Here is a 23,615-nt window from a genome sequence, read left to right on the forward strand (position 1 = left end):
TACTCCTCCTTTATCTTTGTGTTCTCTCTAATAATTTCTAATTCTCTATTTGCTTTTATGACCACTGTTGAGCCTTGAGACAACATTTCCAGGCTTATCACAATGACTCTGAGAGTCCTTTCCTGTATGGCAATATCTAGCAGACATTTCTACAGCTTAATGATTCTAAGAGACTTATAAATTCAATCTGCAAAAATGCTTTCTAAAGATAGAGCCCAAAAGAAATAGAAGATCTATAGTCACTTGGTTAGCTACAAATAGCTGTAGCTACAAATAGCTAGAAAGACTGTAGTAGCAGTATGCTAAGGTAGGTAGCTAATAAGGAAAGGTGGGCAGTGCTTATAAGTTTATGTGACTCAACCCATATAAAAGTTCTAGCTCTTAAGGCTTTTGCAAATCTGGAGTGGGAAACGACAGCTATAAGCTGCTGGATGATCTTACAAACAGAAAATCCTGTAGTGAAAAGCTAACTTCAGCTGCAAAATATCTGCTCTAAGGCTGGAGTGCCAAGTGTGGTTTAAGTCAATCTAAGTGCAGGTCACCTAAACTGCAATCCAAAGTCTGGAGTTCCTCCTTCAAAGGTACTTACAGCAGAATAAGACACTCTACTGTGCAACTGTGAAGTCTCTTCATTCTGTACACAAGCACTGAGGGTGCTGATGACCAGGCAGTATTGACATCAGGAGGGACCGAGAAGGTAAAGGAGCAGAGATGACTGAGATACTGAGAATAAAGTTTGTAAGAATTATGACAGTGATGAAATTCCTCGCAAGACAATGGGATCAAATCAAATCTCCCCAAACTAAGTGACTCCTCACAAACCCCAGACACACTTTTGGATCCTACAGTAATCTTCATGGCACAGCTGGAAGAAAAGGAAAGGACAAAGTCTGTAATGAGGGCAGAAATAAAGGAACCAAATAATTTCTGATACAACATGCTGAAGGAGCGAAGCTTGTTAACATTTTAATTTGTTGAATTATCCCCTTTTGTGCTGTTGGGATGTGTCATTCTTTTGGAACTTCATCTGGGCAATGACTAGAACTGAAACAGGACAAGACCATTTATGCTTGGAAGCGTTCATGGCCAGCATAGAAAACATTTTCTGCCTGCAAAATCAGAACTGCTTAAACTTGACTGCTAAGTTAATTTAAAAGGAACATTTAAATGGCTATCAGGACAGATGGAAACACAGAGGCTACTATCCAAGATAATCACTAACAAGGGCAGGCCTGACGAGATGCTAAACATTGTGGGCTGAGACACTTTTTGACTGAACTAGAGATGTGCAGGATAGCTGGTCAGCAGACAGTCAACAAGTTGAAGCTGAGTGGGAGCAGAGACTTGGGTATGGACCACACACAGAAAACAGCTCAGATGTTTCTGAGAAATCAAATTATCTGCTGCTTATTACAGCCCTCCTCAGAGAAAGATGTCCATGTGTGTTCTCTGAAATAAATACAGAGACACCAAAGGTTGCTGACATTCAGTTGTTTTCAGTAATTTCTTCTTACACATAACAGAAACTATCAGGGCCCAAGATAATAGTTATGCCCCTAAAGAAGGATTCCTGGCATGGTTAAATGGCATCTTACAATCAAAACAAATTTGGAGAAAAAAAAGGGCTTGTGTGCCTTCGAATGTAGTGTTTATCCCTGTAATATTTCTTCCACTTACATCCTTAAAATATTAGACCTACCACCTCTTCAACACCAGTGTTCTCATGATTCAGATGCTCCCAGCAACAACCACAGAACACCAGAGGAGAGAAGTTCCTTAAGAATATATGGCTGAGAGAGACTGAAAAGAGGCATCTGTGACAGTGACACTTCTGTCCACTGAGGTTTAGATGCTGGATGGGCAGGAAGGACATGACACAAAGGGGAGGTTTATTGCTAACAGGTCAGATAAGGTTACAGTGTTGGCTGTATGCCCACCACTGACAATCAAGGAAAAGGTGACTTTGTGCTGGTCCCTGTTCTCTCCAAAGGATGAGGAGAACAGAAGAACAAAACTTATGCTTCCTTTCCAAAGCACCATTAGCTGTTGAATCCTCAAGTTGAGCTGATCAGTACTCAGAACAGCAAGCTGGAGAACTACTTGCCCACAATGCCTGCCCTCTGAATCACAAACATGCACCCTTTGCTGTCACAGCTCTAAACAGAACCTGCTGGCTATAGAGATGGGACATATTAAAGACTCAGGCAAAGATGATGCCGCTCTCCTGGGGATATGGAGCTGATCATCAAGGCTTCCACTTTATATTTCTCCTTTGCCGTATTCCTGGATCAGTACCTGGAGGATCTGTAATGGAAATATCATATCCACGGTAATTTCTGCAGTGCTCGGAGGACACCATTGTTCCACAACCTAAAAATCCCTCTGTGAGGATTTAGTGCTCCCAAGTGCCTCTTGGACATCAAACGTTTTCAAAACTATTAGCTCTGATGGGTTTTTGAATAAGCTCAGTGAAGTCACTCAATATTTCTCATGAGAAAAAGGTAGTTCTGACCCAGTAGAATAAAAATTACTGAAAAGGACGAGGAGGAGGGAGAAAGTCCACACAGCCCACGCTGTCTGCAAGCAAGGAAATGAGATTTGATTTACTCCGTGATTCTGAGATGTGTTCAATTTCAGCTTGAATTTTCACTGCATAAATTCAGCTTGGCCGAGCAACATCCCCATTAGAGACTGCCCAAAGCAATATGAGGTGATCCACAAATGATCTTTGAAGCTGAAGGTTCAAAGCCTTGGTGAGGTGGGGGTTTTAGCATATTTTTGCATGTGCAACCCACAAACCCGTGTCTTCCAAGAAGTTTGAGGACAACAATATAAAGAAAACAATTAGATACAGTGCATACACAGCTCCTTATGGGTGCCAGTTAATCAATTTATTTATTTAGCTCACTGGTTAAATTTCCTATTCCTGCACCACAGAGAACAACTCCAGGTCTGTTTTCTATGATTCAAAGGGATTAGATGACAAGCAGAAGTCACTCACTAAAAGGACTTAAGGGCTTCAGTTCAGGGATTAATAACTCAGCAGCTTTTTCTCCAGACTTTAAAACCACTAATTTGTACTGCATTGGCTGGTAGTTTTATTTGCACAACTATTTTTGTTTAAATGGGAATCTTAAACTCTTCCCAAAATGCTGCTGCATTGCCCTCTTGGTATTACTCTCACATCTGAATTTTTGACTATCTTTAAAGAGGATTTCATGCTTGCTTAGCTAATTTCTTAAGAAACTGCACCTTGTACTAATACACACAAGTTCAATTTCTACTTGGCTTTTCCTAACTAACCAGGCATATCGGCTCAGCAGCCGCCTCAGGAATTCAACAGCACTAGAAGGCAGTTTGGGTGGAAGCTTTGGACCAGGTCTCTCTGCATCAACTCAAGTCTCATATTTCAGAGCAGCTCTACAAAATATTTGCCTGCATTTGACACATAGTAACACACCTTTAAGGTAGGATAAACCACAAGAGTCCGCTCTCACCTGGGGTTAACACAAATTGCTACCACACTTATCCTGCTGAGAAACCCAGTGGCAGAAGCTGAATGGGATACACTTCTGCTTACTCTGTAGAGACTCTGATCTTACAGTTCTGAGAATCATTCACATAAGGGAGTTTCAGTGAAATGGTGCTACAATTTAACCCCAACACTTCTACTACTTTGGCCTGTATGAATAAAATCCAGAAACAAGTCTGCAGATTGAAAAATTCAGGTACTTCAAAGGTTTGTTGTAGCCTGAACTGGCCTGAGTCAGAAAAGACTAAATTTCTTCCATATGCCTTTTTAAGGACTGACTTGTGACTGTGCCTAGAGCTTTTATTTGGTGTATTTTCACAAATTGCAATAAGTAGAGCTGTTCACTTGGTTTACTGCTTCTAGACAACAACTGCCAGCTATAATCAACTCAGAAAGGACAGTAGGGAAGGGTGGGCAGCAGCCATAGGATGCATCACAGCAGCAAGCAATGGTTGTGCATTAGGAAAGGTTCATCTTTTTTCCTTCTCACCTTTCTAAAACATGTCAAGGGCACTAATTAACAGGCTACCCAAGGCACAAAAAGGCTACAAAGAAAGATGTCCCTAGTGTCCTGTTAAGGTCCAATCCCAAGATGACTACCAAGATTTTAGAAGTCTACTGAAGTCTCCCAGTCACGAGTCTCCAAAACTGATACCAGAAAGAACTGAAATATCACAAGAACTCCAGAACTAAGAAAAGCAGAAAAGAAATAAAGTGACCTACTTTATATTCTGTTATCACATGTTGAAAGAGACAATTGTAAAATGCCAGAAGAGGCACATGTAAAGGAATCCTCTCAAATGCGTGTGCTGTCAGCAGCATGATGGCACACAGCCACCCACAGAAAAAAACAAGGGCAGGGAAAAAACTCAAGTCAAATACTGTGCCAGATCAACAATTCAGTATCCAGAGAGAAGGGAACACACAGCGGGAGCCATACAGAACAAGAGAGGCCTGTGATCTGAGATGCCACTTGACCCTACCCTAGCAGGCATTAAAGCCTCTGCCAGGGAGGGGCACCCCAGCATCAGAACCATCTGATCGCCTCTTCCAAGAGCACGCGACAGAGGAGAGCTGTCTTAAATATTCTGTAGATATTTCTTAAGCATCTGTTCTTGACTTAGTAACAAGAAGCAGGGCAGAAGATGCTGCAGTGGTCTGAGAGCACCCAGGTACAACTATGTAAGATGACCAGAAATAGGTTTAACAGCCCAGAGTCTGGATTCACCTTTTAAACCACATCCCTATTGAGCACTGGAAAGTAAGGGGGTTTGGGAGAGCGCCAGTAGGGGATTTTTTCACCCCCTTTTTAAAGACGAATTCTATCAAAATAAAAACCTCCTACTCTCCAGATCTGACTTCTGAGATTTTTGCATCATTCTTTTCTAAAACAAAGATCAGGATCAAACCAATTGTCCATTTTTCTTCAAGCATCCTAACCTAACCTTTTCCAAGCTCATCTCAGAAAAAGCTCTCCCTGATGTACGTAAGCTGAGGTTACGTTATGATCTCATGTATGAAAAGCATGGCAGCTTCAGTCCACGTCTCACAACAGAACAGTTACCTCCATCTTCAAATTATGCTTCACTCAACTGAAGGGTTGCTGGGTGAGGATGAGGGACCAGGCTATGCCTTAAGCTAATAATGCAGCTGACAAGATCACAAGTTAACAACTGACTTCCTGATGAGTGATTGGGACAGGAGTGGTCAGTGACCAACTTCTTTATGCTAAAACGTTTGGTACAACATTAATTGCCCAGCCCGAGTACCACTTTGTCCTAGTTCAGAAGCATCAACATACTAAAAAGCAACAGAAGCACTTTAGAACTCAAGCAGTCCTGGAATATTATCCCTCTGGGCACTAGTGAGGGTGGAAAGCTCAGCAAAAACCGGATGATGTGGGAAACTGTCATCAGCCAGAGAAATTAAGTTCAGATCATGTTAATATTCTCCCCTGCAAAAAGTGTGTCATGCTCAGGTGTCTGCAAAGAGGCTGAGATGAGGCATTACAGCAGCTTTCCTTTTATTCTTCTGAGGAGTTTAGCCCAGCAACAGATCTAACTTTCCTTTCTATGCCTATAAAGCGACTTGTAGGTGGTACTGTAATTAAATAGGTCCATCACTTAAAATAGAAAATCAAATCTTTATAGCTGAGGTGAGAATTAAGACTCTGTAGTGAAACGCATCCATCAAGTCACTGGCTTTCAGGAGCATTAACGACAGGGTAGAAAATTCCCAGCAAACAGACTGGATGCAAAAAAACAAAGGAGATAATCAGAAAGTCTAGGTTCCAGCATGCCTATCCTCACAAATCCACATTTCTGTTTTCATCAGCTGGAAGATTGCTCCTGTTCTAGTGTTTCAAGATGTTCAACAAAGAGAGCACTTATTGCCAACAAAACACAGCCTTAAAAAGTCTATACTGTAGCTCACAGCTACCTTTTTGAAGAAACGAAAGGGATGAAAATAACTGCAGATACAGTCACGTGAAGCTCCATCTAGATCCTTGTTCTGTATTACATCCTATTGTACAAAATCACTTATAAACCTTGGGGTGACAGGAACAGCTAATGTTTCCTGCAAGATGGATGGACAGATGCCTGACTCCAGCAAATCACCAATATGACACAGCTGAGCAAAGGCTAGTATCTAGGTTTGGAGAGCGGTATATGTATTTCTAGTGCAGAAGAGTACTGGAAGGGAAGATGCAGTCATCAGCCAGCTAAGCAAACTCTTCTTTTATACATTTGGAAAGAGAACTGCTGACAGAATGAGAGATATCTCAGGGCAGGCTCTGTTTGACCTCCGGATTCACATATGGATTGATTCATCCTGGGTTTGGAACATTAATTATCACTGAACTAGGAGGCTGCAAAGGACAATGCAATACTTAAATGAAAAGATTGGTGTCTTACTTGCAGGAAGAGCAGTGGTTTGATTCACAATGTGCTGAAGAAATATAACCAGGGGGGAGTTGATAGCAATGCCCAGAGAAACAAATTTTCACAGTATCACCATAATACTGTTATTTCCAGCTTTCCATTGTGTTAAACACACTCATGGAGCTCCAGGGCAGCTCAGTTTGCTCTGCAAAAGATATCAGAGACCTCCCTAAAGCCAAAGCACCCCAAGAAGAGTTAGCTAGTCAGATGCCTGATGTTAGCATCTTGTTGCCAGAATGATGCCTTGTCTCTCCCCATCATTACATTTCACTGCAAGCAGCTGTCACTGTCTCAGAGTGACATCAGAATGTCATCAGTCCATTAATGGACAGGAGCTTTGTCATGCCATTGCAAGTGGGAGAAGCACTCCTAAGAACTTATCCACCTCTATACAGCTTTTACATAGGACCCCAAACCAGTATTTTCTGGGAAGTCAGGAAGCCTTACAGTAAGATTTTAATTGCATTCTGTGTGTGTTTTTACATCCAACTCAAAACCAAATGCAATCTGCTGAATTACAGCTGCTGAGGGAAATACACTTGGGAAACCACAATGGGGTTTGTACACAAATAAGCCTTCGGCGCAATATTTCATTAGCAGGGTTCTGCACACAGTGACACTTATTGGCAAAGTTTCCAACTAGGAGGCTAAAGCATATGGCAGGGGTCACTGGAAACAATGTTATTAGGTGACAGTATGCAAGAAATCACCCCGTACTCCAAATGTTCAGGATATACCAGCAGATTTTCCATATACATCCTCTTACTGCCAGAGGTTATCCTAACGAACATCTGTTTTCATGGAAAAGAAAAGCTTCTAAGTTTAACACTGATAAGACTGTGACACACTATTTAACGCTGATGCAAGTGATGGTTTCTGGGTCCCATCAGCTTTTTCCAGAAATCCTAGGTACTGTCAGACAATGCTCCAGGACAATTTACCGTTTTCTTGTCTGGGAGGCCAGAAAACACTTTCCCTGTCAGAAATCCCTGCTGTGAAGCACTTATTAGTGGAAAACATAAATCCATGAACTGGAAAAAGTGAAATAGGAACTCCTCCAAACAGGTATTCAGGTGAAAGCAAACACAGGGCTATGAACTAATATCTTTCTGCAGGCCTACACTTCTGCCAGATATGAGGCAGATGCTGCTGCTCAAACAGCATGTGCTGCTAGCAATACTTAGCTCCCCAGGAGCTTATTTGTGCCTTAACTGAGCCATGGGGGAATCCAGGCACCCTCTGACTGAGGCAGTGGAATTGATTTACAGCCTCTGGCACTTGGCTGATGCAGAACCACCTTCCCCAGTTCCATCTCTCTGGGCATCCATCCCCCAAGTTTGCTGTCCTTGAGTGACAGCTCTCTGAGCAATCCCACTGCCTGCCTCAGATCTCCCACGAAGACAAAAAGAAGATCAAGAAGACACATCAGGGATGCTGCCTTCCCCGCTGTTAAAAGGTTTGGCTTTGAGGTCCCTACTGTGGACAGTAAATTTGAACTTAATGTCTTAACACACAAATGCCAAATGTCAGAGAGCCAGAAAAACTAATCTTCCAGCTGAGTGGAGCTCTGCTCAGGTGTGGCACCTTTTGGCTCAGCAGCATTTACTCCCCTGCTCTGGGAGGGATGGAGACCACAAAGCTCCATTTGTTTCCCACTTAGAAATCAGAGCAATGACCCAATTCGTCACATTTGGGAAACAGCTGCAGCTCCAGTTAGAGGATCCAGAGAAGGAAGGCAGAAAAATATCATCTGTTACAGCAGGATACTACTAGAGAGAAGGAAGAGTAGCAGTCTCTGAAGGCAAAAGTTTTAGCCTAAGAAGCCCCAGAATGAGCAGGGCTGACAGTCACTGCAAAGCCTGTCCCCTTTTTGTTATAGGAGAATGTAACTCCAGGAGTGGTTTCTCACAGCCACATCACTGTCTGTAGCTGACACAGCAGGCTGCAGCCTGTCTGCCTTTAGGACTCCCGAGCAGAGAGATGCCTGAGTGTAAGGAAGCTTAGGGTGGAGTTCAAGCCTAGAGCAACAAAGTGTAGTGCTATAAATCCAGCTTTACAGAAAATGACCAAAGAAGTTTGCACGGTATCTATATGCATTATGGCAACAGCCAGCGTCTGTTCCTGTTTCACAAGGGATTAAAAAACCTTCTCAATCTGAAGTTTTACAAAATGCAAATTGATTTGTGTGTTCACACAAGCCAGCCGTTGACAGCTCCTGCTTTAATCGCAGATGTGCAAAGTTGCAATTTAATCTTTATAAATGCAGACTGTTTTGATCACCCTGTTGCAATCCTCTGTGGAGCTTTCTCTGCCCTATACAAGTGCTTAGCAGTGACGGGAATCTGTAACACTGCTTTGCACTTCCACAGGAGCCTTCTCCAGCAGATCACACAGCACTTCAAATGCTGCCTGGCTCCCCAAGGGCTCCTCACTGGCTGCCCTCTCACTCAGGAGGACACAGGGCTCAAGGTTTGCTCAAGGCAGCACAGTGACAGCCAGTTCAGATCCCAGCCTTTAGCCCCTTCCTCCAGCTACCTACAGCCTCTTTTCTAGGATTAGTCAAGTACCACATAAAAAGCAAACCTGCGAGGCATCTCAGAAATGTTTTCTGAAACACACTCACTGGGAAGGAGGACAAACACTAGGAACTAGAGCAACATCAGCTTGTTTCCACAGTATGGACTGGGAGCTTATTACAAAGTTAAACCTATGGCTCTTGCTCAGCACACTCCCAGCTGTGAATCAGGCTAGAGTCATAACTCACACCCCGAGTGTTGCTTCTGCAGCCCCAGCATAGAAACTTATCTTGCTCCAGGAGACTTTACCCAGTTGCAGCCAGTAGCCAGTAGCAGCTTTAGAAGGCAGCTCTTCTAAATCAAGTCCCCAGCATTCATTGGTCACCTGCACTACAGCAGTCTTCAGGCCTTCATCAGTCCCTGTGATACTGGCAACAGCCAGGCAAGGATGTGAAAACAGCCGTAGGAACCGAAGTTGAAGTTTAATGGACTTATTTTGTTACCAGTTTGTACTTCGAGGCAGTCCCTAATCTGCCCAAGAGGACAGTTCACAGAAGGGGTGGAAGTAAGACATGCCTCAGCATTTGCATTGCACAAAGGGTGGAAAGACTCCTCTGCTCTGGGAGCAACTGAGGTGTTTCAGGGTAACTTTGCCTCCAAGAGGCACAGAGCAGCTAACTGCAACCCGGGGTAATGGGCAGGATGCTGGGGAACTTTTGTGTCAAGCCTGAAGGAAGGGAACTGAAGGGTTTCTCCCATTTCTTATTGGAGTTTCTGGGACTGAAACAGGAATAGGGTTGTATCTCTCCAGCAGTAGCTGTTTTTAAAATCAAAGTCCTTCTTTTGTCCCTCTAAGGGCCTGCCACAGTTGTTCCCCCTCCTCCAGTGACGCACAGTTTATTGTATTCTGCATGTTAATAAAAGGCACTACACAGCACAAAGTCACTGCTCCAAAGCTCACCTCCAGCTTCAAATCTCCTTGCTGCAAAGCTGATCAGACCTTGAAGCCTGCTCAGACCCACTCAGTCTGGCACACTGCATAACGCAGTCTGAGGCATTTAGTAAATTGCAGGGATATTTCTCTGATAAAACAAAAAGAAAAAAAAAAAGAGGAAGATATCTAAACCAGAGAAAACCCCCATAAGCTAAGCAAACCAGCAATTTGCCAACTCCAGAAGACTTTTTATATAGATCCTTTCCAGTTTCACCTGGTGCAGCTCAGCTCTTTCTATTTAAGCAATAAAATCTGTTTCAAGCCATTAGTCATGAGTAGGTGTCTGTAATGAGACCATGAAAGCCAACATCCCTGCCTCATTTGCAAAGATGTGCTGAGTTTAAATTAAGGCCTTGCCTTGGTGATCCCTTTGCTTGAGTTTCACATTCCCACTACTGTGTGGGACAACAGGGCACTAGCAGGCTTGACACTTTCTACCCCAAAGCTCACTGCATTTCAGAAGTGAGGTAGCCAAAACCATTTTAAAGTATTTCTGGAGCCCTCACAACACGTTATACTAATGTAAGAGATTAGGGGGATTTATTGTAGTAGTACCTAGGACTGATGGTACTCGGCATTTTAGAAATATCAAACGTGCACATGCCAAGAGGTTTTTAACTCTTAACACCACTGCCAGCAGTGCTAATCATTTGGTGGCTCATCATTTGGTATCTGCTAGGGGTTTTGCTGCTAGTTATGGAAACTAGAACAAGTTGAATAAACTGTGACATCAATGGCTCAGAATTAAAACACTTGAGGATATCGAAACCAACTACACCCTTTTGTGTCTTTCTGTGCAAGTCACTTGTGGACAGTCCCTGAGCTGCACTTCAGGTTAGTCCCTTGAAGCCCTACCAGGTAACAGAAGGCCATGAGGATTGGGGCAGCATGGAGACCATTCAACAGTTGAGGTAAGACCAATGAAAGGGAAATGGCTTTGTGAAATTGCCTGACCAAACTGGATTGCAGGTACTGGCAATGCTGGGTTAATGATTGGACTTGATGATTTTAAAGGTCTTTTCTGACCTAAAACAATTCTATGATTCTACCTGAGTTATAAAGGTGTCACAGTGTGAAACAACCTAAGTATTACATTCATTTGTCACAAGTTCAAAGTGATTCAGTTGTCCTGTTTTTTCCATCTCAATCTGTTCTGGCTCCCAGCATTTTCCATCTGCAGTTATCAGACAGAAAACAGGTGTTCACAGCTGTCTCTCACAGTGAACTTTACCTCTGTTTTGGAGGTGGCATAATGTCCCCACTGTAGCTGGGAAGAAAGAGGAGCTTCTATTAGAAAAAGCACATAAATGTTATTGACTAGCAAGCATCATCAGTCCCACATGTCTGCCATCTCAATTTTAAGACCCTTAGAGAGGAAATCATTGAGAGAAAAAGTGTCAACAAGAAAATGAGACCTTAGTGAGCAATTTTCTAACTGGTAAAACACTTGCTTGGCATGCAAGGCACCACAAGACATTCCTGCTTAGAGCAGATTTCACCAAAACTATTGGGTTCCTCTTACTTTACCCTCTCTTGAAAATTGTACTACATTGCCATCAGGCAGAGAGCTGCATTCTTACAAACAGCTGCTCTTTCACATCCAGAAAAGGCAGATTTGAGACCCCATCCAGATCACTCATGCTGTGTTTTTATCCTTTCTGTGTGTCTGCATTTGCCCTCTCATGTTGCTGTTTCCTCACTGCTTTGACCCTGTTCTCTGCAACTGTTTCTGCTAGAAAACATGTTGGGAGCTTCTCAGATCAGATATGGCACAGAGAAAGTCTACTGCCTCCAATGCATTAAGTAGAAGGCAGTCCAGTCATCTAGAAAGTACAGATAAGCCCATGAATTCATTTCATAAAAGGCTATTTTGCCATTTGACACAAGAAGGGACCAAAATCTCTTTGAAGACATGGTAATAATCACTTTCATGGAAGAACCAAAACTACACTGGCAAATGTAATGGCCAAGCCTACCTTTTCGACTATGCAGCATCCTTTGATCCCTTAAAAGATGAGCAGGCAGGAGCTAAATGTGTTGAGAGGGAGAATACCACAAAACTGCAAACTAACACTAAAGTCAGGTTTAACAAAGAGCAAGTGAGGGAAAGTGCCAATAACTGGCTAAGACAATTCCCTGTTTCATGGTGAGGAACTACAGCAAGGTCTGTAAAACTGCTAATGACTAGGAAGGATTCTGAGTTTGCCTTGGCAAGTAGATGCTTTGCAGAACTGCACTGACAAGGATGCCATGGTGTTGATAGACTGAAGTGGCTCATCATCAAATCCCTGGCATTTGCTTGCCTCTGGGAATCTCCCACTCTTCATTCAAGAGAATATGAAACAAAAAACATCTCTTCCCAGTATTTCTGATCTGACTATTGGATAAACTCCACAACAGCCAGCAAAGCAGTACCATGAAGTCTTACAAATATACCTGTCTAGAACAGAGATCTGTATATTCAAACTATGGTTCCTGGAAATCTTTAGTGCTGAGGAGGTACTGTGGTATTAACAGTCTATGCTTAAAACATTCCATGTCCATCATTTTCAAGGACCTACAAATCCCCTCAGCACGTAATATTGTTAAAATTAATGCCTGTAAATAAAAAAAGGAGAAAGGACTGAAATGACAGACTTAGAATGGTAATAAATGGACATTAGTGATTAACAAGGTAATAAAGGCTTCAGTAGGATTAGGAAAAGAAAAAGACAGAGCAAAATCTCTTTCAGCTAATTACTCAGCTTTTTTTAAGGATATTAAAAATACAAAAATAAATTAAAAAAAAATCTAACTCACATGAACAGGGTGTCAGAACTTGGGTTCAAGTGAATCGGACACAAATCAGAGCAGTTGGAAATTCCCCTCCAGAGAGAGCTATGTCAAAGCCACACCTTCCCAATTAACAGGATATTCTCAGACACCACAGAGGAGTATAAGCAGCCATATGAGAATCTGGCCGAAGACTAGTATCTGAGAAGGAAATTCTCATTAAAAGAAAAGTTTGATCTTGAAAATTGTAAAAATGAATGTTTCCAATAAAGAAATACCAGCCTCCTGAAACTATTGGAATAACTCAAGGGAAAGAATAACCAGTTACAAATGTAGTATCTATGTGTGGACACACAAGCTAAATGTCAGCATTAAATATTTCAATGTGGTACACTTCAAAAAAACAGGGCTATAAAGGATGGTGGATTCTGTGCAGAAAATATTTATGGACAGCAGCGGGATGGTGAATTAAGTGAATACGCGAGTAAAAGCAAAAGATACAGCTGGAAGAAAAAACAAAAAAGTAAAGAGATTGCAGCAGCCAAAAGGCAAGCTTGATCTCCCGCAAATCCCCCTCCACATACACTGAACAGCCAACACAACGAAAACAACAAATTCTGTGACTCCACAAAATCCAGACCCTGGGCTTGATCTGGGCCATCTACCATTAACATACCAGGTGGGATGGCTACTGACAGAGGGGAAACCACAGTCCAGCACACAGATCTGAGCTCACCGGCATAATTAAAAGTGGAGGCAAGAAGTCTCCATCCCTCTCTTCCTTGCACAGTGAATTGCAGAGCACTGATCAAACATTCTCACTGAGACCACACAGTCCCTCACCACAGTGACATCTCCCTTATTTCTCTGCAGTTCACCAGGGCCTATTATTGCTTTACTTTGTTTGATGTTCTCCCTATGTTGAGAGAAAGCGTGGAGGGAGAAAAGAAAAAAGAAAAATCTGTCTGTCTTTCAACTTCCTAATCATCTTCCTCAAAATGCTCTACACATCAGCACTGATTTCATTATCTGCCTGCTGCTAGAGATTTTATTTAAAGAATAACACACAAGGAAGAAAGGATTTAACCTGACCTCCCTGAACTGCTGGGGGATGAATACTACACAGAGCTGACAGTGAAAAGCTCATTTCCTTTCTCAGACTAACTCAAAGACTATGCAAAATTCCCCTCTATCCAAGCCTCCAGTTTTAAACTGGGCTATCAAAGGCTTTTCTTTTTTAAGGGGCCTGGGTTGATGCAATCAGTGTATCATCAATGAATGAGGACTGATAACATGAACCATCACAAAGCATAGCTGTGGATACAGTGACTCTCAGAGGCAGAACAATAAGGAAAATTGAGTAAATTAAAACCAGTGTTCTTCTATACAGCTATACCAGGAAGAGAATACAGAGCAGTAAGGTCCACCTTTTTTCCCCCACTGCACCAGGACAGTATTCAGCCCAAGTTTTTGGGGTGTTGCATACTACAGATCAAGTAGGTTAATAAATGAAAAGGTTAGTGGGAGTAATCAAGAAATAGTAAAAATATCACAGACAGAAAGAGAAATTAATTGCAGAGCAGGTTACAGTCAAGATCTTTTAAGAAGCACAAGTATGGGATCCAGTAGAAGGAGCAATCCAAGGTGACTCCAATGAAGCCTGTCCTAGACTGCATACACAATTTCTTCTCCAGAAAGTCCAGAGGTGTTGACGCAGCTGCGTCTGGAATGATTCCCCCAGCTCACGTGGCAGCTCTGCATTTTGTCCACCACCTGCTCCTGCAGAGTCATTTACTTCTCCAAGAATGATTAATGCATAATCCCAATATTTTATTTTGGGAAATAGGCCAGCTCTTCCCTTCCTGAGACCATACACAGTACCTATTTTCAAAAAGCCACATTTATACATTAATGCAATACAAGCAGGACATTAAGAGACCAAACCAGGCCAAATTAAGGAAGGGAAACCTAACCCTACTACCCTTTTCATGAAAAGCCTTCTCTTTTCAAAATCTAAACCAACTGAACACAATTACCCTAGAAAATTTCCACCGACTGTTGACAGAGCTCCCTGATATCACCAAAAAAAAAAAAAAAAAAAATATCAAGCTATGCCCAACAGTTCCCCAATGACTAAATTTCTAAATTTGCTGCTAAAAATTTCCTGTCCCATTCTAAATGCCAGCATCCTCAGTCTCCAACCACACTTGCTGTAAATGCTGCATATTTTCCTTGTTCATACCCATCCTTCTGCATTTGCAGGACCAAAATCTCTGCATCTGATGGTAAAACTGGCTAAAGTAAGCCTTGCTTTTCTTTCGCCCACATCTGAACAAGGAACATGAGAGTTCCACTTCCAGCCCTCATACTGCTGCCACATCATCAATCCCAGCGAGCACAAGGTAGTCCTAAAAACCCATATTCCTTCCAGAGGTCAACATGGCCAAAGGTCATCACACGCCTGGCTTACCTGATCCTCGGAGAGCTGTGATATGTGATTCACTGCAGCATAAGACTCGATCTTCGGGTTGAAGTGATTGATGATGGCTCTGAAACAAAGGAGGGAAATTTTCAGAGGCCTCAGGAACAGCTTAGGGATGCAGCAGAAATTCCCTGCCAGTCTGAGCAGGTGCACGTGGAACCATGGTCCTGCGAGAAGTGGTTCCTCCCTCACTACACAGTGTTGCTTGCTCTGCTGAAGGCACACTCCCTGCCAAGGCCAGTGCAGATTCAGACACAGGCTGGCTGGAAATCACAAGCACAGGCACTGCCCTACACATGGATGCATCTGTACCAGCAGATGCTGGGCTGTCCTTGCTGCTCTGAAAGAGCAGCATCCTGGGAACAGGATGCAAATTGTGCTGTCTCTCCACTGGAACGCGGGAAACATGGCTATCACTGCCCCATCCTGCTCAGGAACTGCAGCTCCTCATTCCTTCCAAAATCAGTATTGCTCGACATTTTGCTCTGTGGAACTTTGTTGCCTGATATGATGAAGCCGATGGTTTATTGCTTTGGATTTCCACTACGTTTAAAATGCTGTAGCTGGCTCTTACTTGGAGTCATCCATCACTAAAGCCACTACACTTTGACTTCTTACCATAATGACTTTAGTGCTTAGCCCCAGTTTAGATTGTTAGAGATAACTTATGTCAGTATCCCAAACACGGCAGCAAAGCTGGTCACTTCTGCTTCTCTGCCTCATTTCTCTCAGTACCTGCACCAACATACTCCCCTTCCCTTCTAGGTAGATCTAGAGGTAGATGTAAGAAATCTAAAACTGAAAGTAAAATAACAATTGGGGAAAAAAATCCAGCTGCAGTTTGGTGGTTATATCCTCAGCCTCCCCTCTGCTCGTCAGGTGCAGCTGAGCAGACAAATGGCAAGACAGAAAAGACTCCCTGGGATAGAGTTTGCAACTGACTGCTCTAGTTGGGATATTACTCATGAGACCCACTGCTGAGGTAAATGCTCATCATGGGAACAGGCCATGTCAGTGCTCGGCACAGATGTGTGCTGACTGTGCCTGGAGAACACTTGCTCAGACAGATTACACTGCAGCAGCAGTCAGGGCTTCCACTCATATTCATCAGCATGAAAATTCACTCCAGCTCTCTCTTTTATACTCTAATGGATTCCCTCCTCCCCATACCTCCCCCTGCAGAAGGGCTTTCAGCTGCTGTCTCCAGACCTCATCACAGCTAAGAGCTTGTCCACCAGTCTAGGAATAAGTGGTATTCAGAGGTGCCAATCAGAGCCCACGGATAGAAAACCTGCCTGGAAGCATCCTTACTTCTTTAAGTACACAGATAAAGAAAAACAGTGTGGAAGGGGCAGGGAGTGGGAGCAAAAAAGAAAAAAAAACCAACTAAACTCCCATCCCCCAAAACAGAATTTGCAGATCGTAGACATATTATAGCATGGTTTAAGTTGTAGAGGGACCTTTAAAGGCCACCTAGTCCAACCCCCCTGCAACAAGCAGAGACATCTTCAACAAGATCAGACTGATCAGGGCCCTATCCAACCCGACCTTCAATGTCTCCAGAGATGGTGCATCCACCACCTCTCTAGGCAATCTATTGCAATGCCTCACCACCCTCATTGTTTAAAATTTCTTCCTCATATATATAATCTAAATCAACCCTGTTAGTTAAAAACCATCATCCCTTGTCCTGTCACAACAAACTCTGCTAAAAAGTTTTCCCTCAGCTTTCTTGTAAGTCCCCTTTAAGTATTGAAAGGCAACACTAAGGTCTCCCCAGAGCCTACTGTTCAGCTAAATGACTCCAACTCTCCCAATCTGTCTTCAGAGGAGAAGTGTTCATCCCTCTGATCGCTTTCATGGCTTCCCCTGCACTTGCTCCAATAAGTCCATGTCTTTCTTGTGCTGAGGACCCCAGGCTGGACACAATATTCCAGGTGGGGCCTCACGAGAGCGGAGCAGAGGGGCAGAATCACCTTCCTTGACCTGTTGGCCACCCTAGATTAACTAAACATTCCCAGTCACACACCATTCCAACACACCAGGTGCAGTCCTTGCACAGGGTCACTCCAGCAGCTTCTCCTGTAGCATCAGTACACACTTAGCACAGAGAGGCTTCTGCAGTCTCACCAACCTTGACAGTTACATCCATAAAACAAATTCAGCAGGGCACCTATCAGGCTTCCCATAACACTCTTCCCTCTGAGAAGGGCAAGCAGGCAGATAGAGACAGGCCCAGACTCTTCCCATTGCAATCCAATCAGAGAAGCAGCTCCTGTGAGTCACGATCACACTCTCCATTACCCAGCCTTTCCAACACTGTGGCTTTCAAGTTGCATGTTTCATGCCTGGCTGGAGTCATACTTATAATCCTGCAGGACACACTACAAGTTATTGAAAGAAAAGGGAGCACAGACTTACAACAACTTAAGTTCTGGCTTGACAGAAGGTTTGGCAGCTCGGAGGGGTTCAGTGCACTCACATGGTTCCAACATTTACCAGGGAACAGATTTAGCATTCATTTGTACCCACTGCTGTGAAGCATTTCAACACGGGCCGCCTGCTCACAAGTCCCTGCTTGGATCTGAGCTAGTGGAGCGGCACCTGCAATCACAGCTGGGATTCACCCAGAGAAAGCAAAACCACCAACCAGCTGCCACTGCAGTAAGAATCAACAGACATTAAGGAAGGGAAAGAATTCAAGTCTCCTTCCTCATTTCACTAAAGGTGAACGGAGAGCTCCTCAGTTACTAGAGGAAGAAGTTTGCTGTTTAATTTGTTTTAACTACAAAGAATTCCTTCCCAACCTGATCTTCTGCAGAGCTGTTTTCCTGAACTCTCAGGCAGCCTGGGGCAGAGGAGCATGAAGAGGTTGGATTCAACCCTGGCTCTGTGTAGCCAGGTTCTTACTGTCCAGCATACCCACCAAGGCCAGGCTTTGCACGTGGTACAGCTCTTCCTCACTCATCTGCTACGAAAAATTCCACTGCTACTCAGTCCAACCCGCTGTGCGATAGCGGTGCCTTTCTGCATCATCTGCTCAGATATGCCTCTGCTATTCTTCCATCTCTCAAAATCTAACTTGTCCCTGAGGTATACTTTTAGGCAACTGGCCTCCTGGGCTACTCAGCTGAGTAATAGCCAGAATTTCCCTTACCAAAGGTGACATTTCACTGGCACTTGATCCTGGAGACAACAGGAGACCAGCACTTTTAAGCACAGTCTCCCCCCTACGGACAACAGGCCAGCATTTTTGCCACCGTTTTTTCACGCACCCGCACGTAACAGCTGAGCCTTGGCAATGGTTTCTCTTTACACTGTGATTGCCTCATCGGCCAGTATCATTGGGGAGGGGGAAGAGAACAGTTAAAGTGCTTAGAGAAGATTTGTGATGTACTGTTCTCTACTGAGATCTTCATATCGATCATAGGGGGGGAATAAAACCCTTGTGTTTGGTATTCATGAAGCATGAGCATCTTCAATGCATTTGTAAAGCAAGGAAATGGTGAAGTGTCAACTGAAAGACTAAATGCTGCAGTTCCTCACCTTCCTCAGCCTTCCATAGTGTGTGCGTTTAGACATTTCCACACTGCCAAGTCCCTCGGTGGGGCTGGCTGCCATCTGTCATATAAATTTCAGAGCACTTCTGGGACACAATTCTCCAGGGACTGAGAGATGTCTGGAGACATGTCACTTCAGCAATGCTGCCTTCTCTGACAGACCCACAGTTCAGCAGTGAACTGGCAAGAGGAGACTGTCGCTGGACAAAGAAAGGATTCTGCTGAATAGGCAGAAGGTTCAGGAACTAAAAAATTGGCTCCTCAAATCTCTCTTTTTGAGGTTAATGCTTCATCCTCTAAGGAGATCACAGGCCATCTCCACATTCTTTATTCCTCAGTATCCCAGTGAGAGATGTTGATCTCCCAGTAAATACACACCAGCCATACCAGTGGTCTCTGAAAAACACACATCTCACATTACTTCTTCACTCAGCTCTTCAGAAAGCAAGCTACCTATTCTTATGAGTATTATCACAGAATATTCTGAGTGGGAAGGGATCTACCAGGATCATTGAGTCAAACTCTTAAGTGAATGGCCCACGCAGGGATTAAACCCACAATCTTGGTGTTACTACCACCATGCTCTAACCAACTGAGCTAATTTCTACCTAGACACCATGATGCCAGAAGCCATGTCGACACACATATAAATGAACCTGCATATTCCTCAGGATGAACAACCTTTATGTAAGTTTGCATTTATTGCATATTTATTACATTTATTTAATTCTTTGTGAAGAAGGGAATGATTGCAGGAAAAAAGTGTGTCACCCTGATTTAAGAACCTAAAAGTGCCAATGAATCATTTATTTGTACAAGCTCTAATTATCATGTTATTAGACAGTAAAAGTGGGTCCCACTGTAACAGGTATTGTATCAATCCAGAAGGGTGCAAAGCTTCTGTCCCAGGGGCTAAGGATCTCAAATGCAAGAGAACAGGGAAAGCACAGAAAAGTGCATCAACAACAGAGAACATAACAGTGCTGCTACTTACTAAGCATCATGAAAGACTTCAATTAGAGATAAACCATGGATAGAAAAAAACACTGATAAAGAATACTGAAGGAAGAAGTAGAGAGAAAGGAAAAAGGAGACCGAAGGGCAGACAGGATCAAGAAAAACAGAGGTGAAAAACTGCAGAACAGAGAAGATCAGAGAAACAGCAAATCGATCCCAGGGCAGTCTGTCCTCTACAAACTGCAAAGCTGTGACTGGTGGAAAGTTTCTACTTTGGCTGTTCTTGAGGCTGCAACAACTGGCCAATCCTGAAGTGACTGTTACTAGCCCTTTGTCCCTCAAATGCACATACACTGGAAGGCGAGAAGCAGAAGAATATCCATTTGGGCCCTGTGTTTTTTATTCCCCAAATGGGTACAATCCCACTGTGGCTCTCACCTAGAGCTAAGGTGAGAGAAGGAATACCTCCACGTCAGTTGTATTCTGCTCCCCTCACTGTGTTCCCTGCAACAGGGCTTGCTTCTGCAGTGGCTGTAGTAGCTCTGCAGACAGTAACATTTTAAAACTTGTTTTTATAGTCTTTAGAAACTGCCTAGATTTCCTCCTTGATAAACAGAAACAAGTGCTATCCTGCAGAGAGGCCCAGAGTAAAAGAAATTCTGAAGACTCAGAGTCTGCTGACAGGGAAGGGCTCCTGTGAAAATCGATATGTCATGAACGGAAAGATTTAAGTAATTCCTCAATTTAATTTGCCAATAATTAGAATATCAGATGTGAGAAATGCACCAGCAACATGAAGATACCCATCCCTTAATTCCTAGTATCTTTCAGCCCAGGTGTATCTACTGTGGCAAGGAATGCACCTTGCCCTCCTTAACCTCACAATAAGCTGGTCTGGGTCCAATGTGCAGGGAAAGCAAAATCACTATGCTTAGGCAGGCAGCACTTCTTCAGCACGTTTTCTCTGACCTCCAGACTCTCCCCATCAAGTTATTGCAGATGAGCTGTCTAATACCCACTCTTGCCTGACAGCAGCTACATTTCCAGAGTCCCATAAGACAACACTGTCCTCTTGTCCTGAGCAGTGAAATGAAGCACTGTGGAGATGCTGAAAGTAGGCTAAGGAAAGAACAGAAAGGCTGCAAAGTTTGTTGTAGAGATGGTAATGCTGAGCCATCATTCTCTGCATGAACCTGGCCTTTGCACCTACTTCACAGGTCCAGTACGCAGTGCCTGGCATAAAACATTCTTATGGATACTCAAACATTTCTTGTACAATAAAAGCAGCACCACAAGTTCACTTCTTCCTACATCCTGTTACAGCAGAACAGAGAAGCAGCAAAACCTGGCTGGTATTTACCCCTTCACAGGAAATCAAGGGTGACTTTATACTTACTACAGACATTCATGCTGTCATCTGCTCATGCCAGCACAGTGCACAGGGCATCAGTGAATGCATCTCAGCTTTCACTGAATAAAGCCAAACGCACAGCAAAGGCAGCCAAGTTCACTTTACCTCTTCAATAAAAACTGACACTATCTGAGATGGACAAATACTTCAGCATGCACTAAACTTGTCGTACCATGATGAAGGCTAAGAACAGACAAGCAGGAAAGGGCATAGTTGTCTTTCATCACACTCCATAAAGCTGCTTTACTACAAAAAGGAGACCTGAGATAAAGTGGTTACTGTTCAGGAATGGGAATCAATAAGTGACCAATTTCTCCCTGATTTGCTACAGCAGTTCACTCTTCCTCTCACACACCTTAGCTTCTCCCTCTATGAAATCAAAATAAGAGCAATCACCTCCACAAAGTGTTTTAACTCAACAAGGTGATAAGAGATCAGAGTGTTTTACTATGTAGTATGTTGGAAAATGCTCAAGCACAAGGTAGCAAGTAAATTATACATAACACAGAGACTCAAATGAACACAAATCCCCTGTCCTCTTCCCTTGTACATCCCATCACAATCATGGTTGCTGGAGGCCTGTGTAAAACTTCCTGCCACAAGCCAGCCTTCCTGCAGCATGCTGTGTCTCAGCAAGTGCTGCTTGGGGCAAGGAACCTGCTGACATGGCTCTCATAGGCACTCCCAGCACTCCAGACAATAAAACCCCATCTGTTCCATGCCTGCAACAATTAGATTGAGTTACTCCATATGTACAGCCCCGCCTGGCAGGAGGTGAGAGAGTTTAGGTTATTTTAACACACGTCCAGGTAGCTTTGCTACAAAGTATATATACCTTCCATACCTAAGCTCTGTGCATCAATTAAAAGCAAGCAAACTCCCTGAAATGGTGCACTAAATTCTTTCTTCTATTGTGGTTTAACTCCAGTCTGTTAAATTTCTTCTGCTTCTACGATTTAATGAGTACTGACATTAAGCTGAAAGTCCACAACTCACAGCGGGAGGCATCTTCCAGACACAATAATAAACTGCAGGGAAGAATCCAAGACAAAAGGATATTTTAGTCAAAAGCACTTGCTTTACAGCTCACAGAAAATATCTGAGTCAGCACTGCAGCAATTTCACAGAAGAAATTCACCCGCTACACCTGTTCAATTCTGCCGTACTGAAACCTATTGATCGGGATGACAGGCTCCACGGCAGAGGGAGATACATGGTCTATTTATTTAATAAGGAGGGGACAAAAGAGCGTACAGACAGCAACTGAGCTTCTCGCAATTCTCGGCATGGTCTTACCAAGCCCCACTCTGCAAGGGCAGAGGCAGAGGATGAGCTTTCTGAACCACCATGAAGCTTTGCAGTGCATCTTGCCACCTTGCTATTTGCTGGATACTAATCTGGTATCATGACAGTTTGCAGGATATGCTGATTTTCTTTTCGTACAGATTATGTCCACACATTTAAGTCAAGCAAACCAAATACCTCCATCCTCACACTTATACAACTTCTATTTGGCTTCTTAACTAGGGAAATCCTCCTGGGTGAGCAGTTAACTCTTTTGGGACAGCTGTACAACCACCTCACTGGAGGCTACAACTCAGGCTATTTGTCCACTCACCTATTTTCATGCAGCCAGTGCATCACTGGAAACTAAACTAGATCTATTTCTGCTCCCTTTTCTCAATAAGTAGGCATCAAAATTCTTAAGTCCCAGTGGTACTGATAATTTAACTGATATGAATGACAAAGTAGAAAATATTGCCTAGGCATTGGGAGTGAAAATATCTATTGAAGCACAGGGCACCAGCCTGATCTATGTTTCAGCTCTTCTGCCAATCTGTAATTGACTGTTGTACAACAAAGCTATCACTTGATAACAAATATATTTCTCATCTCAAACATGTAATTTATGAGACATCAAATGACATTTTATGGCACACTTCATTGCTCTGAAACAGCCAGTTAGTACTGGTGAGAGTGTGGCAAGAGTTTACTTTTACCAAAGTAAAAACATTAAAAAGCCAGCCCTCCATTACACCTCGATTCCAGAGAGCAGCAGTTAACTACACCTGCTCACCTCTAACTACAAACAGAGCTGGTGCTGTGTGACAGAATACAGAAACACCACAGATAGGAAGTCTGCCCTCTGGGCTTGGGCTGTCAGGCATCAAAACCTGCAACCCAGTCTAGCATGTTCAAGATGTAAGTGTTGATCACGATATATCAGCATATGGGATTTTAGGCACAATGTCTACACTTCTTCCGCAGCCACATTACCAGTTTTGATTCAGACAACTTTTAGAATGAGAAGCCTTTCTTGGAAAGTTCCTTAATATATACTTTTACTAAGTACTGCCCTAGGGTTGTGGTCCTAGCTCAATATCTGCACAGAGCCATAACAAATAATATTAATATGAAAGTATCTTTTTCAGAGCCTTACCAACCTTTT

The 23,615-nt window shown here is 43.2% G+C and overlaps 1 protein-coding gene across 3 annotated transcripts in view; it reads right to left on the reverse strand.

The window, feature by feature from the left end:
• The window catches only part of CUNH10orf76 (chromosome unknown C10orf76 homolog), a 127,134-nt gene that overhangs the window by 18,844 nt on the left and 84,675 nt on the right, over nucleotides 1-23,615 (reverse strand). For all 3 annotated transcript variants that reach the window (XM_017804118.1, XM_017804119.1, XM_017804121.1), the window contains exon 24: nucleotides 15,227-15,305. In XM_017804118.1, the coding sequence (XP_017659607.1) occupies nucleotides 15,227-15,305 (79 nt within the window). The remainder of the gene's footprint in view (nucleotides 1-15,226; nucleotides 15,306-23,615) is intronic.

This window comes from Lepidothrix coronata, unplaced genomic scaffold (genome assembly GCF_001604755.1).
Source record: "Lepidothrix coronata isolate B3197 unplaced genomic scaffold, Lepidothrix_coronata-1.0 Scaffold8, whole genome shotgun sequence".
Lineage (NCBI taxonomy): Eukaryota > Metazoa > Chordata > Aves > Passeriformes > Pipridae > Lepidothrix > Lepidothrix coronata.